We start from the raw sequence: 17,718 nt of genomic DNA, 5'->3' as shown, positions 1-17,718 counted from the left end.
GTCATCCCTGATTTGCCTGTACGGACTGCACAGGATAATCTGGGATGAAACTTTACACACATGCAGTAAACCCCCTTGTCACAGAGAACGGCTCATTTAGATGTTTCTACAGATGAAGATATGTATACAATTTTGAAGCTTTTTTCAAGTTGTATCAACAACACAACACATATTTCCCCACAGCTGCAAGAGAGGGTGGAGAACAAGTCTAGTCAGGCCCTGGAGTGGGAGAAGCAGACTGACATCTTGCGGCGGGAAATCTCGGATAAATCTCATAGACTCCATGACACCGAGCAAGCTCTTGCAAGAGCAGAAAAGGTAAACCTGAATTGATTATTATTTTGTTTGATATTTAATTCATTTTTTTTTTTTTGCTCAGCTTTGGTGAGGTTTTGTGATCACCTTTTGTCTGTTGTGCATTGTTTGTTGTGTGTCGTCAACACTCTAGAGGTCACGTTTATTGCTCAATCTTCAGGAAACTACCGTAAGTCAGATCATTAGTTCAATGACATTAAGGCTTTGTTTGACACTAGGTTTATGTGAGTTAAAACAAATAGGTCACCAGGGCTGGTATTCATAAGGCTCCCAAGGCAAATCTTTACATAAGCTGGATTTAAGGGAAAATTTCTATTTTCTATTGAAATGCTAATGATTTCACTTTTGTAATTTCAAAATACTGTTCTATGCAAAATTTACTTGAATAAAGCAATTAAATGAAAAAAGACACCAAAATGAAAGAACAAAAGACTTCAGGAATTTTTAATTATTTAAGGAACTTTCTTAAGTTTACCCTTAGGAGCTTTATGAATACCAGCCCAGGTCAAGTAAAAGAACAAGCTTGTTAACACTCTATAAGTTAAATTTATAGTGCAATCTTCTTTAAACTTGATTATAACATTTGTTCTAATGATATCTTGAAATGAAGGCTTTAAAACTTGAATTTAGTAAGAAAGGTCTTAAATTTAATTTGATTTTCTTAAGGATTACAAATGTCGCAGAGTGCATGTCTGAGATGGAAAGGTTTAAACATTTTTCATGGAAGGATTTAGAAAACAAGAAGGAAAATGCCTATATGCAAACTGCATAAAACCAGAACAGCCTTCAAGTAACTCGCAGTCTGTTCAGGTTTGATGCTGTTTGCTGCTCATCAGTACCTTAGGACTACTTGACAGGGAAAAGTTTCTTGTTTTCAGGATTTAGAAGACAAGAAGGAGCAGACTCGTGAGATGTTACGACAGCTGGAGTCCCAGGCGAGGGACGGCACCAACCAGATACGGCAGCTAGAGACCGCCCTGAACCTGTGCAAGGACGAGATCAAGACGTACATAGGGGCCCTTGAGGAGAACAAGGACCAGTATGACAAGGAGGTCAGGCACCGCGATGAGAAGATCAAATATCTCACTAGACAGAATAAGGTTTGTATTGTTTTATACAGTAAAGCCCTGTTATACAAACACTTAAGGGTCTCAATAATAAAACTATTAGTAAATTGAACATGCTCATTATCCAATCTCAATAGAAAGAATATGGTGAGTGGACGGTTGTGTATTGTATAGTAGAACTTTGCTTATATCAACACTTTAGGGTCTTGATTAAAATGGTTTTATTAGCTGGATGATTGGTTAATGTCATTATGTATATGAACATTTCTGAAGTTTTTCATAGTTTTAAAGAAACTACTATTAAATAAATATTGTACAGCATATTAACTTTTAGTAGGATAGAAAATGAATTTTAGGAATGTGTAGATATGTAAAAAGTAATGGCCAAATTACAGAGTATTCAAATATTTGTTTATGCAAATATTAAATTAAACTTATGAATTAATTAGGTACTAGGTCACCAGCTGGAGGTGAAAGGTCAGGAGTGCGAACATCTGGAGAAGGCGGAGACAGAGAGCCAGGCCATGATTGAGCAGAGCACAGCCCGCATACATGACCTGGAAGAGATGCAGGCAAAACTGCAGAAACAGGTCAGCTGTAGGAATGTTAGATGTGTGGCAGTGGGAATGTGTGTGATGTGGCAGTGGGAGTGTGTGGTGGTGGGAATGTTATATGTTTGGCTGTGGGCCTGTGTGAGGTGTGGCAGTGGGAGTGTGGGAGGTGTGTCAGTGGGAATGTGTGTGGTGTTGCAGTTGAAATGTGTAAGGTGTGGCTGTGGGAATGTTATATGTTTGTCTGTGGGCCTGTGTGAGGTGTGGCAGTGGGAGTGTGTGAGGTGTGTCAGTGGGAATGTGTGTGGTGTTGCAGTTGAAATGTGTAAGGTGTGGCAGTGGGAGTTTGTGGCTGTGGGAATGTTATATGTTTGTCTGTGGACCTGTGTGAGGTGTGGCAGTGGGAGTGTGTGAGGTGTGGCATGGGGAATGTGTGTGGTGTATCAGTGGGAATGTGTGAGGTGTGGCAGTGGAAATGTGTGTGGTGTGTCAGTGGGAATGTGTAAGTTGTTGCAGTGGAAATGTGTGTAGTGTGGCAGTGGAAGTGTTTGAGGTGTGGCAGTGGGAATGTGTGTGGTGTGGAAATGGGAATGGGTGTGGTGTGGCAGTGGGAGTGTGTGAGGTGTGTCAGTGGGAATGTGTGTGGTGTGTTAGTGGGAATGTGTGAGTTGTTGCAGTGGAAATGTGTGTGATGTGGCAGTGGGAATGTTTGCAGTGTGGCAGTGGGAATGTGTGTGGTGTGGCAGTGGGAATGGGTGTGGTGTGGTAGTGGAAATGTGTGAAGTTTGGGAATGTGTGTGGTGTGGCAGTTGGAATAGGTGTGGTGTGGTAGTGGAAATTTGTGAGGTGTGGCAGTGGGAATGTGAGGTGTGGCATTAGGAATGGGTGTGGTGTGGCAGTGGGAATGTGTGAGGTGTGGCAGTCGGAATGTGTGTGGTGTGGCATTGGCAATGTGTGTGTTGTGGCAGTGGGAATGTGTGTAGTGTGTAAGTGTGAATGTGTGTGGTTTGGTAGTGGGAATGTGTGTGGTGTGGCAGTGGGAATGTGTTTGGTATGGCAGTGGGAATAGGCCATGTGTGGCAGTGTGAATTTAAGGTGGGGCAGTGAGAATAGGGGAGGGGTAATAGTGGGAACAGGTGTAACAGGGAGGATGTGGTGAGTGTTACAGTGATAATAGATGTGGATTTGTTGATAAGGTTGTTTTCATTTGATTTTGTTTGTGCTTGTGAAGCCACTTTCTTTAGTGTGTTATCAAAATGAAATAAAAGAAATAAATACAAATTATGGCATAAAAAGAATACTAGGTTACTTTGGATACAAATAAGCTTATTTGCTCAGAATGAAGCCATGAATCACTCTTCAAATCTCATGTTTTAGGCTTTTAACCACATTAAAATATTTTGATCAAATCGCCAAGGCACAAAGGTTTTCTAAACAAGACTAAATAAACCTCTCTGTTTTCCTCTTGCCAAAGTTCAAAAGTTTTCAAAGCGAGTCTAAATAAACTTTTCTGTATGCAACTCGCCGAGGCTCAAAGGTTTTTTAAAGCAAAGCCAAGTAAACTCATCTGAATTCAACTGGCAAAGGCTAAAATGTTTCCTAAGTTAAGCTTTATAAACTCATCTGTATTTAACCCATTCATGCCTAGCGTCCTGAAAAAAGGACATTGCAAACAGCGTAGACCCAGATGAGACGCCGCATGATGCGGTGTCTCATCTGGGTCTGCGCTGTTTGCTTAAAGGAATTTCTGTAAGAAATATTCTAAATATAGAAATAAGTATACTAAACATCCCTAATTTTGGAAAAAAATTGATCCAATTTAGAAGGATAGGAGAGTCCACTAGGCATAAATGGGTTAACTTGCCAAGGCTCAATGGTAACTAAGCTACCTCGTAAGCTAAATAAACTTATCTGTATTCAATTCGCAAAGGCATTAAGCTATTCTAAGCTTAGCTGAAAACACTTAGTTGTATTCCTCACTGACCTTGTACTTATCAATTTTTCCCTCTATAAGATCTCCAGCCTAGAGCGTGAGCTGTTGAACGGCAATGCTCAGTGGATGAGTGACCAGCAGAGCAAGGATGTGCAGCTGAAGAACGCCTGTGAGGACCTCGAGCGTAAAACCATCCAGCTTAGAGAGCTCTCCAGCAAACTCAAGTCTGTAGAGGAGGAAAGGTAATGTCTCACTGTCTTGTGCTTACATAAATAACAATGCCGCAAAACCCTGGAAAGCTCTTCCAAAATCATGTAAAGGAAAGGTTACGTCTGTCCGTCTTGATTATCAGTTGATAATGACGAGAAAAAACACCTGAAAACCGTTTCAAAATCAATTTAAAATAAACTAGTGAAAAAAAAAACTGAATGAAAACTGCTTAAAAACCAATTAGTGACCCTTGATCATTTGACCACTCTTGTGCAAAAGAATGATGAACGGATCAATATTACACTGTAATGGATTCTCATATCTGCTCCATAATGACAGGCAGCTAGCGCTGTTCTGTGAAATGTTGTCATGGGGACTGTACCAAATAAAGAAATTATATAAAAATTGCGAATAATTCATAAAAAATTGAACCGTGGCAAATTGCCAACCTTTTAAAGTTATTTATCCGAACATCAATTAAAAAGAAGTCTCTAAGTTGGACATTGAGTCATTGTGAAACCTTGCAAAAGCTGGACTGTTGATGATTATACTCACCTTATGGTGTGTTACTAACCACTGAAGTGTGGTCATGGTTGATACTTAATTTGACTTGGATAAGAAAAATATCCTGAAAATTCCACTCTCAGGAATCGGCTGTCCTCCGAAGTGGACCTGCTTGACGCCCAGCTACATGATGAGCAGGACGAGCATGATTCCAAGAGTGACCGCATTGCCAAGCTCGAGCGTGACCTGAGGGACATGCGGGTACAACTCGAGCACAAGATCGAGCTGGTGACAGACTTTGAGGAGCAGCTGACACAGAAGAACGGGGATATGGAGCAGCAGCTGCAACTTGTGGGTGACCTTGACCACGAGATCAAACGCTTCCAGGTGGGGATTTTCTGACCTTTGTTTGTTTGTTAAAAGAAAAATGGGTTTCGGTATTGTGGTACTGTTTTGGTGGTGGAAATTTTGTATTTCAATAGAAAATGGTTCAATGGATTTTTTATGGGGATTTGCATAGAAAATTGGTCGTATGAATTATGGTACTTTTTTGGGGTAGTAAACTTTCAACTTAGTGATGGTGACTGTTGTAGAAACTTATGTATTGTGTCTCTGACACAACCATGACCTGTGCGGGCTGATTGCTGGACACGCTCTTGGTTGAAGGGGTCTCATACATCACCGGCATATATGAGCTTTGACCGGACATGTGCTATCTAGGCATTTTTGCAACAGTTTACAAGGCTGCTTCGAATTGTTGTTAGTTTTCATTTTGGAAGGATGTTCCCATGCATGGTAGCAGTAAGATCTGACTTTAAGGATTCCCAGAGTTCATGGACTGATGAGTTGTTGTAGAACATGTTGACTTTCATAGCAAATAGGTTACTGAACTATGGTGACATGTGTAGAAAATGAGTTACAGAATTATTTTAACTTTGGTAGAAAATGTGTTACTCGCTGATTTTGACTTTGTAGAAGATGGGTAACTAAAACTGACTTCCAGCTTGCAACAATTCTTGTATAACAGCTGTTCTATTTTTCACGCTATGCCATTGGTTCCTACAGGACCTCCATGAAGGTAACTGTGAGCGTATAGCAGATCTTGAGAAGCAGCTGGACAAGGCAGGCTATGAGGCCAAGGCCAGGGATGAGATGATTGATGATCTCAAAGACTCTCTCAGGTACAGTGATTTTCTCTTACTTGTTTTTTTGCCAGATGGGCTTGTTAAGTTGTGGGACCCATGGGCCTGTGTTCACCAACTTCCACAGAGTATTACAAAAGTCATAAAATTGGTAAAATTCTTTCATTAATTATCATGCAATTGCAATGTTGGTGTTTTTATGCCCCCTGTAGAGTGGCATAAGGATGTCACACTGTATGTCCGTCAGTCTGTCCGGAATTCGGTTATCTTGAGGTTTTTTTACGCAACACTTTCAGATATTTAGCTGATTTTTGGTATGTGAGTATTCCTACATGACATATGGCCCTATTCCACTACGAAAACAAGCCCATGATTTGCTACGATTTATCACATTTATTGAATCGGGAAGACTCGTGAAGTCTACGATTCAGTTAAGACACTGGTATGATTGAGTTACGACGAATCTTGGGTTTCGGTTTAAGTCTTGGGAATAGGGTGGCAACTTCACTGCGATGTGTTAGAATCTACTGTGACTGTACTATGAACGATGCATATCCGTCACGACTAAGCTAGGACCTCACCGAAAGCACCCATGAATTAGGCGCCAGTATCCATTGATATTGATCTAAATCGCGAGAATCTTATCGGGCTCGCAACTCACTCGGGGTGAACTTGTGAGAGTCTTGACAAATTCGTAGCTGATTGGTAGACAAATCATGTGATAACCGATTTCCGGATTGAGTCACGAATTACCTACGATTCCATTACGACGCCCAAGAACGCACTACAACGCTGTTACGAGTCAACTGCGATTAAATTCAGTCTTGGAGGTCCTGGCCAAATTTTAAACACATTTAAAATCTGGCCACGATTTTTGAGAGCTCACGAGTTGCAGGAATCACTAACGACGGGCCCACGACTAGCTACGAATGAGTTAGGACCTTTGCAGATTGAGCTACAAATGTCTCTGACCTCAAAATACTGGAAATCAGGACAAATCGAGGGGAATCAGGTTGTAGTGGAATACCCCTACTCAGAGGCGTCAAAGTTCAGGATTATGCCTGAAATCAGGATTTTGGCCCTTAAGGACCAATTTTGATATTGATATAAATCAGAGGATTTTTTATCTGGAATTTTAAGATTATGTCACAAAATGTCATCTTAAACACAAATTATTTTACTTTGACACATTGTTTACAAAGTTATATACAATAGTACGCAAAGTTACTTGAATTATTAACCCTTTTTTGCTCTGGCCCCAAAACGATAGGCCTATTTCCAGGATTTTAGATTTTGGCCAATTGACACCCCTGCTATTACAGATAAAGTGTTTGTTGTGTCTTGGTCCATAAAGTTTTGGGAAAGATACGGGCCTTGGACTTAACAATTTTCTGATGTGAGGCTTCAAAGCACTGTAGGGAGAATTGTGTTTCACATACACAGGTCTTGTTGTGATTTAAATGCCTTAAGCTAGTTAATGTTGTTTAAATTGATCTTTGTAATTCAAAATTATTAAATTTCTTAATTGATCAGAATTTTACTCTTACTTACAACTTTAGATAAGAATTGGTTGATGAGCTTTGAAAACATTGGCCCTGCAGGACTTTCAATTGCCAGTGATTGGGTATCATTATCTTTTGCCAAAAAGCATAGGGCTATCTAAAGAAAAAGGCGTCCTTCTGTCCATGCGTGTTTACGTGCTTCTTTCGGTTACACTCTTCTGTGACCAACTTATCTACATTTTGCATATGATTTAAGTAATTTTTTACAGGGTAATAATCTCCAAGTTCGACAGCACATATTATTTTTAAGGATTTTATTGGCCTTTTAACAAAAAGATAATAAAATCTTCTGTGCGCAACTCCTACATTTTTTATGTTTTTTTTTCCAACTTTAACAGAATGTGTGTCTCAAAGTACTACCGTGTAAACTTTCATTTCTTCGGTTTTGTGTGATTTTTAAAAGAGTTTAATTACCTTTGTTTTAAATGACAAGAAAAGCTTTTGTGCACAACTTTTTCTACATTTTTCATGCAATTTTTGTTTAACATCTATTGAATTATTATTCCCTAGTATTGTCAAGGTTAAACACTTGAGTTATTATACGCCAATATCTTGACTAGGCATATTAAGGGTAACACCCTTGACGGGCTGAGGGTTTGATTGAAGGGCTTTTAGCTTTCTCAGTCGTATGCATTTCATTTAATCTGCTCCAAACTTTCTTGCAATATTTGTTAACATAAAATGGGTGCCATTTGCATCAAGCACTTTAGAGTTATTTACCTTTTTTAATACAAAATGCAAAATAGTCTGTTTGCTTTGTCGCACAGTATTCATTGAATCTTCACCAAATTTAGTAGTAGGAAATAAAATGAAATAAAATTAAATTTGAAATACATTTCTTCTTTTTTTTTAATAGGATTTCCTAACTATGGTTAAATTAACCTATGATTTTTAAATCTATTAAAATGATGACAGAACAAGTTTCTTTGATTTTAAGAAAAAATCAGTCTCCTAATGCTTTTCAGAAACCAATTTGCAAATATCTACTGCTAATTTTTTAAATATTTTCTTTTTTTCCTATTGTAAAGAGAAAAATACATAAAAGTTTTGAAGTGATGTTTAAATACATCATATCTGACTGGTAGCATTTAAAACATAAGAAATACTGAAAAGTTTACTGACATCACATTCCTAAAAAGTGAACATTGGCATATATGATTTGAGCTAAAAACATATTTACGCCCCCCTTCGAAGAAGAGGGGGTATATTGCTTTGCTCATGTCAGTCTGTCGTTCTGTCGGTCCGTCCACCAGGTGGTTGTCAGACGATAACTCAAGAACGCTTGGGGCTAGGATCATGAAACTTCATAGGTACATTGATCATGACTCGCAGATGACCCCTATTGATTTTGAGGTCACTAGGTCAAAGGTCAAGGTCACGGTGACCAGAAATAGTAAAATGGTTTTTGAATGATAACTCAAGAACGCATACGCCTAGGATCATGAAACTTCATGGGTAGATTGATCATGACTTGCAGATGACCCCTATCGAGTTTGAGGTCACTAGGTCAAAGGTCAAGGTCACGGTGACCCAAAGTAGTAAAATGGTTTCCGGATAATAACTCAAGAACGCATACTCCTAGGATCATGAAACTTCATGGGTAGATTGATCATGACTCGCAGATGACCCCTATTGATTTTGAGGTCACTAGGTCAAAGGTCAAGGTCACGGTGACCCAAAATAGTAAAATGGTTTTCGGATGATAATTCAAGAACGCATACGCCTAGGATCATGAAACTTCATAGGTAGATTGATCATGACTTGCAGATGACCCCTATTGATTTTGAGGTCACAAGGTCAAAGGTCAAGGTCATGGTGACCCGAAATAGTAAAATGATTTTCGGATGATAACTCAAGAATGCTTTTGCCTAGGAACATGAAACTTCATAGGTACATTGATCGTGACCCGCAGATGACCCCTATTGATTTTCCGGTCACTAGGTCAAAGGTCAAGGTCACAGTGACAAAAATTGTATTCACACAATGGCTGCCACTACAACGGACAGCCCATATGGGGGGCATGCATGTTTTACAAACAGCCCTTGTTAAAAATATGATTTGACTGTTTGAACAAGATATTCCATCATTTTATTCAAGCTTGAGGGTAAATGGTAATATGTGTCTTGTTCTGAGAAAACTGGGCATAATGCATGTGCGTAAAGTGTCGTCCCAGATTAGCCTGTGCAGTCCGAAAGGCTTATCAGGGACGACACTTTCCGCTTTTATGGTATTTTTAGTTTCAAGGAAACAAAGTTAAAAACTAAACTTAGTTTTGTCGAAAATCAAGTTTAGGCAGAAAGTGTCGTCCCTGATTAGCGGACTGCACAGGCTAATCTGGGACGACACTTTACGCACATGCATTATGACCAGCTTTCACAGAACAAGACACATATATTTAAGAGGAAATTCCACTTTTACCAAACAAACTGTACTGTGAACAGTCAGGTAATTTTTGGTAACCACAAGCTTTAGCATTAAACAATAGCAATGCATAGAATCACAGTATACATATTCATAATGATTGTTCAACTAGAGTCAAAATCATTCCAACTCCAGGTGTCAAATGATGTTTAAAGACTTGTATAGTAAATGTTGCTTTTGTTAACATCTCTGAAACAACAAGACACAGGTTTTTTTTTAAACCTATTTATTTAAGCTTGATTGCATAGAAAGCCTCAGGCTTAAAGAACACTCTCGAGTCAGTTTCCTGGGCCTATAACCAGTACTGTTGTCTTTTGGGGAAGATCTAGAGAAAGCTTTCCGAGTGGGGATCGAACATGTGATCACCTGAATTCTAGGCAGAACATCTTTTCCATTACGCAACAGCGAATTTCAGAAAAGGGTTTGATATTTGATGCTATAAATTGTATAGTTTTCCTCTTCTAAATATGATCAAATCATGCCCCTGGGATTAAAATTAATCATACTCCAATAGTGTCATTATAAATGAGACTTACATAATAAATAAATTTTAAAATCTTATTCTCTGAAACCACAAGGTTTAGGGGGTTTGGTATTTGGTGTTAGACATCGTATTGTAGTCCTCTACAAGGTTTGTTCAAATCATGAACTTGGAGTCAAAGTTGATCCCGTGCATAGGTTTACTTCTTGTTTTTTATTATATACTTAAGTAAATATTCTGACTCAATGGCACGAAATAATTCCTGTATTATGCTACTCGCTAGATTTCCTATTCCGTATTACCATACTAGACGGACTACTTTTAATGACGTCACTTTGAATGCAGAAAATTATAAGAGCATTCTTGGTTAATTATGGACTCTTAAACTCATTGTTTTACTTAAATGATTCAAAGTTGTATATAATAAAAGGAATATTACGCTTGTCAATTGTTACAAGTGTTTGTATTAGTGTTGTGGCTTGCCCTGTTTCGAATCACACTCGAGGCTTCGCCTATTGTGAGATACGTCATCACACAAGCCACTTGACTGATTCAAACATATGGAACAATTGACTAGCGTAATATTCCGTATGTATGTTTATAGAAAAAAACTGTATTGTTCTAATATTGTCTCAGACAATATTAAGTATCTGTCATACATAGTGAAACCTTGATAAAAACTACAGTTATTACACAAATATCACAAAATCTACACATGACAGGGTTTTTTTTCATGTCACAGGTGAGCAGCCTTGGGCATTCAGGCCCTCTTATAATGAGTTATCAACAAATACACATGTGCTTTATCAGAAGAAAAAAACGGAGCAACCAAACATAACCTATTTATGCCTCGCGTCTAGAAAAAAGGCCTTGGCAAACAGCGTAGACCCAGATGAGACACCGCATGATGTGGCGTCTCATCTGGGCCTGCGCTGTTTGCTTAAAGGAATTTCTGTAAGAAATATTATAAATATAGAAGTAAATATGCTAGACATCCCTAATTTTGGAAATAAATTGATCCAATTTAGAAGGATGGGAGAGTCCACTAAGCATAAATGGGTTCAACAAATAATTTACATATAAAAAACAAACCTGTGACACCTGTTTCAGGGTCTCTTGAATCAATGATTTATGGTGTCATTTCAAGCACTGACTGGTCAGAAATATGGTGTAAATAATTCTTGTAAACAGAAACAAAAACTTCAAAGAACAATGCCTTCATATGTTCATGCTATACTACAGTGTTGTTTTCTTTGCATGCCAGTTTGCAGACATCATAGTGGATGTTGCATTTCTGGCGTGGCCTGGATTAGGTTTGACAGCTGGCAACATTTTTTTTGCAATGGGCAAAACACCCCACAATTAACTTTTTTTCCCTGGGCCACTCTTAAAAGTTTGATGGAGATGTGGCTCTCTTGACTTGATAATGATTTCTTAACTCATATAAAAGGGGCCTTTTCACAGATTTTGGCATGTTATGAAGTTTGTCATTAAATGCTTTATATTGATAAATGTAAACATTGTATCTAAAAAGCTCCAGTAAAAAATCAAAAATAAAAATTAAAAAAGAAAATAAAGTAACCCGCAGCAGGGTGGGAACCACTGACCCCTTGAGTCTCTGAGTAAAAGTTTACCATTTAGACCACTCGGCTGGCCGTCCTCACACAATCAGCGATGTATTTTATACTCTATATAAGCAATCCTCCTAGTTTCACAAAATATAACAACAACAACAGAACTCTCCAAATTATTCAATCGTTTCGCGTTGCAACGCTTTATAATTTTCAGTGTTTTAAATCGTCAAAAGATGCATATAATGGCTATTAGAGCATGGTAAATGTTTTGTTTTACTGTTTCCTCACAAATATCATAACTTAAACGAAAATTTGCGAATCTGAAACAACTTTATGCAATTTTTTCAATTTACCAGAGCGTGAAAAGGCTTTAACAGAGTATTCAAAGTGGTTTATAAACCCCTAGATAAAAATTGCATGTGGTTAGTTTACCTCATGATTTGAAACAGGTTTAACTCTGGAGTGGACACTTTTATCTTAAATCAAGGGCAATTCAGGTTTGTTATGTTTTGCAATTTTGCCAATCTCAGTTCAGAACGGAACATTGGTACAAATGCAGAAGAGAACTTTCAAAAATTGAATTAATCAATAAATCAGAGGATTTGTAACTTCCCATTTCAGAAGCGGGGGTTGTTAATTGAACATCAAGGTTCACCTTATGTTCAGAAAATGGTTTGTCCCTGTGTTATCAGCAACACTTTAAGCCACCTATTACATGACAATCTCCATGACAATCGATTTTGTACTTCAGTTTGGGTTAAAACACAGTTGTGGACATAAACAACTTGTTTAATTCAGCTATTTCAAGGATGAAGTTTTGTAGAGGGTTTTAAATATTTACCAAAACTGTTTGTGCCTGCATAAGTTATAATTCTAATAAGAGGGAAGGGATCATTATGATAGTGAATACATACTAGATTTTCAAATTGAAGGACTGTTAACAATATCTATTTCAAAATGTCAACTTCTGTAGGTTCAGTTCATAAAAGTTCAGATTTAGTGAAGGACTATGTTTGTGACCCTTGCGAAAGTAAAACTATTGAAGAAAGTGCTGACTATTTTTGTGTTACATGTATAAAGTTTGTCTGTCAAAATTGCATTTCTCAACATGATCAATTATATGCAAATCATTCCAAATATGGGAGAGGAGAAACACATAAATGGCCTCTGCCAATGACAATGGAAGATTTGCTATTGAAATGTGATGTCCACAAGGTCAACAAACTGACAATGTTCTGCCAGGATCACAGTCAGCTGTGTTGCACTGATTGTGCTTTTATGAATCACAGGTAAGTTGACACAGTCATGTTAATAATTGGAAAAAAAACACCAATCTCAGACTAACAAAGCTAGCCCATTCACAATTCTTTCAAAATCTCAACCATATCAATTTGTATAATTTGAATAAATCTATGATTGGTGCATAAAATGGGTCAGCCTTGTTTGTAACTTTTCATTAGTGGGTATTTCCAAAGTCTAGCGCAATCTTTATTGTTCGTGAGTTACACGTATTAAGGTTATAAAAAGCTGGCTGCTTTAACTGGAATCAATTAAATATATCTGTCTTTATGCATTCTTTAGCCGCATTTCATAGTTTTTAGCTCTGCTGTTTTCGGAGAAACCAGAGGTATTGTCATGGCTAACTCGTCATCCGCCGTCCGGCGTCTGCCATAGGCTTCGTGCTAAAACCTTAACATTGGCTCAAAAATTAAAGTGCTTCTACCTACAACTTTGAAACTTCATATGTAGATGCACCTTGATGAGTTCTACATGCCACACCCTATTTTGGGTCACTAGGTCAAAGTTCAAGGTCACTGTGACCTCTTTAAAAAAAAAAATTCTGACAAGCTTTCACAGCCGAGCGTTGGCACCCGTTATGCGGTGCTCTTGTTTATATATTATTTCAACATTTAATGTAAACAAAGTTATATCCTTAATTTTTTGTAATGTTTGAATACATTATTGATAGATATCAATCAATTAATAATTTAGATTGGGGCATACATGTATAATGTTTGTTATGCATAATCTTTAATCAATAAGATGTTTCAAATTAGTGGACACCATTGCTCACAGTTTCTATTTAAATATTGTTATTTAAACTGTAACTATGTAGCACACTTAAGTTTTTAATTTTCCTTCAGTCAAATTTTAAATTAAGACTTAAAATGTTTTTATCCCCACGCTTTTCACAAAGCGTGGGGATTTTGTGGTTATCTCTGCCGTCCGTCTGTCCACTATCTCCTCCCACAATATAAGCACTAGAACCTTGAAACTTACACGCATGGTAGCTATGAGTATATGTGCGACCCTGCACTATTTGGAATTTTGATCTGACCCCTTGGTCAAATGTTATGGGGGTTGGGGTGGGGCCGGGTCAGAGATTTTCACTCATTTTGTTATTTTATGTACTTTAATATTGGCCATAACTTTTGCAATATTGAAGATAGCAACTTGATTTTTTTGCATGCATGTGTATCTCATGGAGCTGCACATTTTGAGTGGTGAAAGGTCAAGGTCATCTTTCAAGGTTAAAGGTCAAACAAACATATCCAAGGGAAGTAATAAGCTTTAAAGGGAGGTAATTAATGGACCTGCCAAATGATAATTTTTTTAAAAATAAATCAAAGCGGTGCAGAAGGGGGCATTATGTTTCTGACAAACACATCTCTTGTTTTATGTTATTTGACATTAACTTCTTCATTTCTACACCGATTTACTTCCAATTGATACTGAACATCTCTTATGACAATACAGAAAATCTCAACTATGCATGGCCCCATTACCAACCCTGGGGCGCTCCCTGGGTCAAACATGCTGCGTGGGGATACGCGTCAGCCTCTGCCGCACCATTTCTAGTTTAAGACATGGCCTGTTTTTATTTTATTTTTTTAAACCATAACATTTTAAATAATAATAATAATAATATTTGTATTTATTTATTTTTATTTTAGTTAAGGAATTTAATTCTCTTTAATGATTCTTAAGGTAATTATGATTCATGTTTCTTTTTTAGACAGTGCACTGACGTGGCTCTAATTTCTGATACAGTCAAAAAGATGTCAGTGGATATGCAACAGGTGTCAAACAATCTTCAAACTATTCTTGATGAATTTAATACGTTTAAAAACAAACAAGAGGCCATCATTCAGTCTGTGGAGGTATCATGGAGTGAAAAACTGCAAGAAATGAAAGACCTTTGAAAGAAATTAAATGCTGCTTTGGATGCACTTGAAAATACAACCTTGAAAGAACTGGATGAATTGAGGACCACACGGCAAAGCTCTCTCAAGAAAGATGTTGACAACTGCTGCAGGCTGAAGGATGAACTGAAACAACTCAGTGAAGCTGTAAATGTCCTTTGTAATAAGAGCAAGAAAGAAATTGAGTTCATAGCCAGCAGAAAATGTATGGACAAAATAAACAAGACAGCGTCATACCTGAAAGAGAACCAGATAAAGTTGCAGAGTTCAATAATATTTAAGGCAAACACTGACATTGAGAAGTACCTGTCTCAACAGGCAGGTCTAGGGAGGATTTAAGAGATAATTCCAGACCAGATTTTAACTGTGGAAAGCAAATCTGAGTTTATGATAAGCATACCGAGTGACACAAATGATACTTGCTTCATCGGTGGCATCTGCAGCCTGCCCAGTGGCCAGGTCATTGTAATAGATCAAAATAACAAAAGAGTGAAGCTGTTGGACCAGCATTACACTCTGTCCAGTCACTGTAATTTGTCAGGTGATCCTTGGGACATTTGCAAAATAACATCCAATGAGGTGGCTGTAACTGTTTATAAATATGTGCAGTTTATCTCTGTGACCAATGGGCAGCTGGTGAATGTAAGGAAGTTCCAGTTACCGCATGAAGCTGTAGGTATTGCCCACCATCAAGGAGCATTGTATGTCACTTCTTACAATGCCCTGTACCACTACACTCTGAAGGGATCACTTGTGAAAATACTCTACGAGGATGGCATTAAATCTATTTCAAATACAGGTAAATGTTTGTTTGTTTTGTAATATAAATGAAGGATTATCTTCGTTGTTTAACACTAATGAAAACTTTTGTAATAAGTTTTGAAAACAAAAATAAGATAAGAGCAATTATGGTATTACATATATAATTATCCTGATTAACTGATTTATAAGATACCTATAGATATTCTGACTGAAATACTGGTGTATTTATTGTATGAAAAAACAGATAACCAGAGTGGAATCTGTATCTCACAGTGTAAAATCATTTGCTTATCAAAAATATAGAAAAACCCAGATTTTTAATGATGATATAAATGGACGCATCACATCATAATGATATAATGACATTGTGATAGCATGTATATACATGTATTTGCATAGTTCCATTATAGTTTTATGTTTATGTTCAGAATTTATAAATCATTTGTTGCATTTGTGAGTTATTATGTTGTTTTTCAATGTAATTAGATAATAAGTAATTGGAATTTTGCATGGCTGGTGTGTTCCAATTGTTCATATCACACTTGTTGATTGTATGGAATAAAAATCCCCTCACCTTGTGGGCTTTTGAATCACAATGTCACTTAATCAATTTGTGCTACGCAATGTAACCCATTGGAACACCTCATTCATGTTATATTTTCAAATGTATAAAATGTTCAATGTTTTACAGTGTTTAAATGTGCAGTGAGTCCTGCTGGGGACAGGATCTATGTCACCAACTGCAAAATGCACAAGCTCATCACTCTGGCTTCAGATGGCACCTTGATATCCACCTTCACGGATGATGAACTTCAAAAACCATGGGGTATCCATGTCACACCTGCAGGACATGCGCTTGTCTGCGGATGCAACTCAAATACTGTCATACAGGTGGATCGGAAGGGGAAAAAGAAACTTGCAACTCTAGTATCAAACAAAGATGGAGTACACCAGCCAGTGTCTGTCTGTTACAACAACAAGACTGACCAGATCATTGTGGGACTACATAATAACAATAAAATCAATGTTATGGAATTGCCATAGGTCTTCCATTGGAAAAAAATTATATGAATACGGTTTTAGATGTTATTTCCATGTTTTCTATGAATGGTTCATTTAGTAATAGAAATGTTATCTAGGTTGAGAGAAAAAGCTATTTATATAGTTTGTCTTTTGTTAAGTAATTTTTTTTTTTATTTAAATGTGTTGTTCTTATGCTTTTAAGATCGTTTAAAACAAGCAAGCATGACAACGTGGGAGCAGTGGTCTAATGGTAGGACGCTGGCTTAGGGATCAAGAGGTCCCTGGTTTGAATCCCGCCCCAACCACTGGAATTTCCTTGAGCAAGAAATGAATCACACATCTGCTCAACACCACCCAGGTGTATAAATGGGTATCTGTGGAGGAAATAAGCCAATGTGCCATGGCTGTATACTGCGTCAATATGTTAACGGACGACTTATGACCCAGTGATCAGGGAACAATGGTAATGCGCCTTTGAAGGCACATCTCAAGTATGAAAAAGGGCGCTATGTAAATGTTGTATAAACAAAAAGCCTATTTTTATGTATTATGTTGATACTGATTGGTTCTACTGTCTGGCTCCATTTTATATATTGTTTGTCAAGAAGTAAATATTACAGTTGATATATGTTGCTGTCTTTTATACTCAGGGGTGCAGCCAGTGTTAACAAATCGCAGTAGGTCTGAACATGAACAGGACAACCTATTTGGAAAAATGTTGTAGTATTGTAAACTTTATATATCATGCTGTTTCGATTGATGTACTTACAATAAAGCATCTATTCTGCATTATATTCCATGCTGTATGGACCTTAATTAAAATAATTGGATGCTAAAGAGTATGTTGTGAGAAGTTGCAGGCAAAATGATGTTAAACTGTTAATGTGTGATGTTGGACAAGTCAGGTTATTGTTTACAAAGGCCTTGATGAGATGTGCAATTAAGTCACAAAAATCTGCACCAAACTGGA

At 37.5% G+C, this 17,718-nt stretch overlaps 1 protein-coding gene across 1 annotated transcript in view; it reads left to right on the top strand.

Annotated features, from left to right (window-relative positions):
• The window catches only part of LOC127838264 (coiled-coil domain-containing protein 18-like), a 94,463-nt gene that overhangs the window by 35,722 nt on the left and 41,023 nt on the right, over nt 1-17,718 (top strand). Inside the window, exons 18-23 of the mRNA XM_052365891.1 lie at nt 184-318; nt 1,194-1,415; nt 1,832-1,972; nt 3,948-4,108; nt 4,724-4,967; nt 5,646-5,761. Of these exons, the coding sequence (XP_052221851.1) occupies nt 184-318; nt 1,194-1,415; nt 1,832-1,972; nt 3,948-4,108; nt 4,724-4,967; nt 5,646-5,761 (1,019 nt within the window). The remainder of the gene's footprint in view (nt 1-183; nt 319-1,193; nt 1,416-1,831; nt 1,973-3,947; nt 4,109-4,723; nt 4,968-5,645; nt 5,762-17,718) is intronic.

Source organism: Dreissena polymorpha, chromosome 7 (genome assembly GCF_020536995.1).
Source record: "Dreissena polymorpha isolate Duluth1 chromosome 7, UMN_Dpol_1.0, whole genome shotgun sequence".
Lineage (NCBI taxonomy): Eukaryota > Metazoa > Mollusca > Bivalvia > Myida > Dreissenidae > Dreissena > Dreissena polymorpha.
Note: the sequence above shows the minus strand (reverse complement) of the source record. Positions and strands in the feature narration are given on the sequence as shown.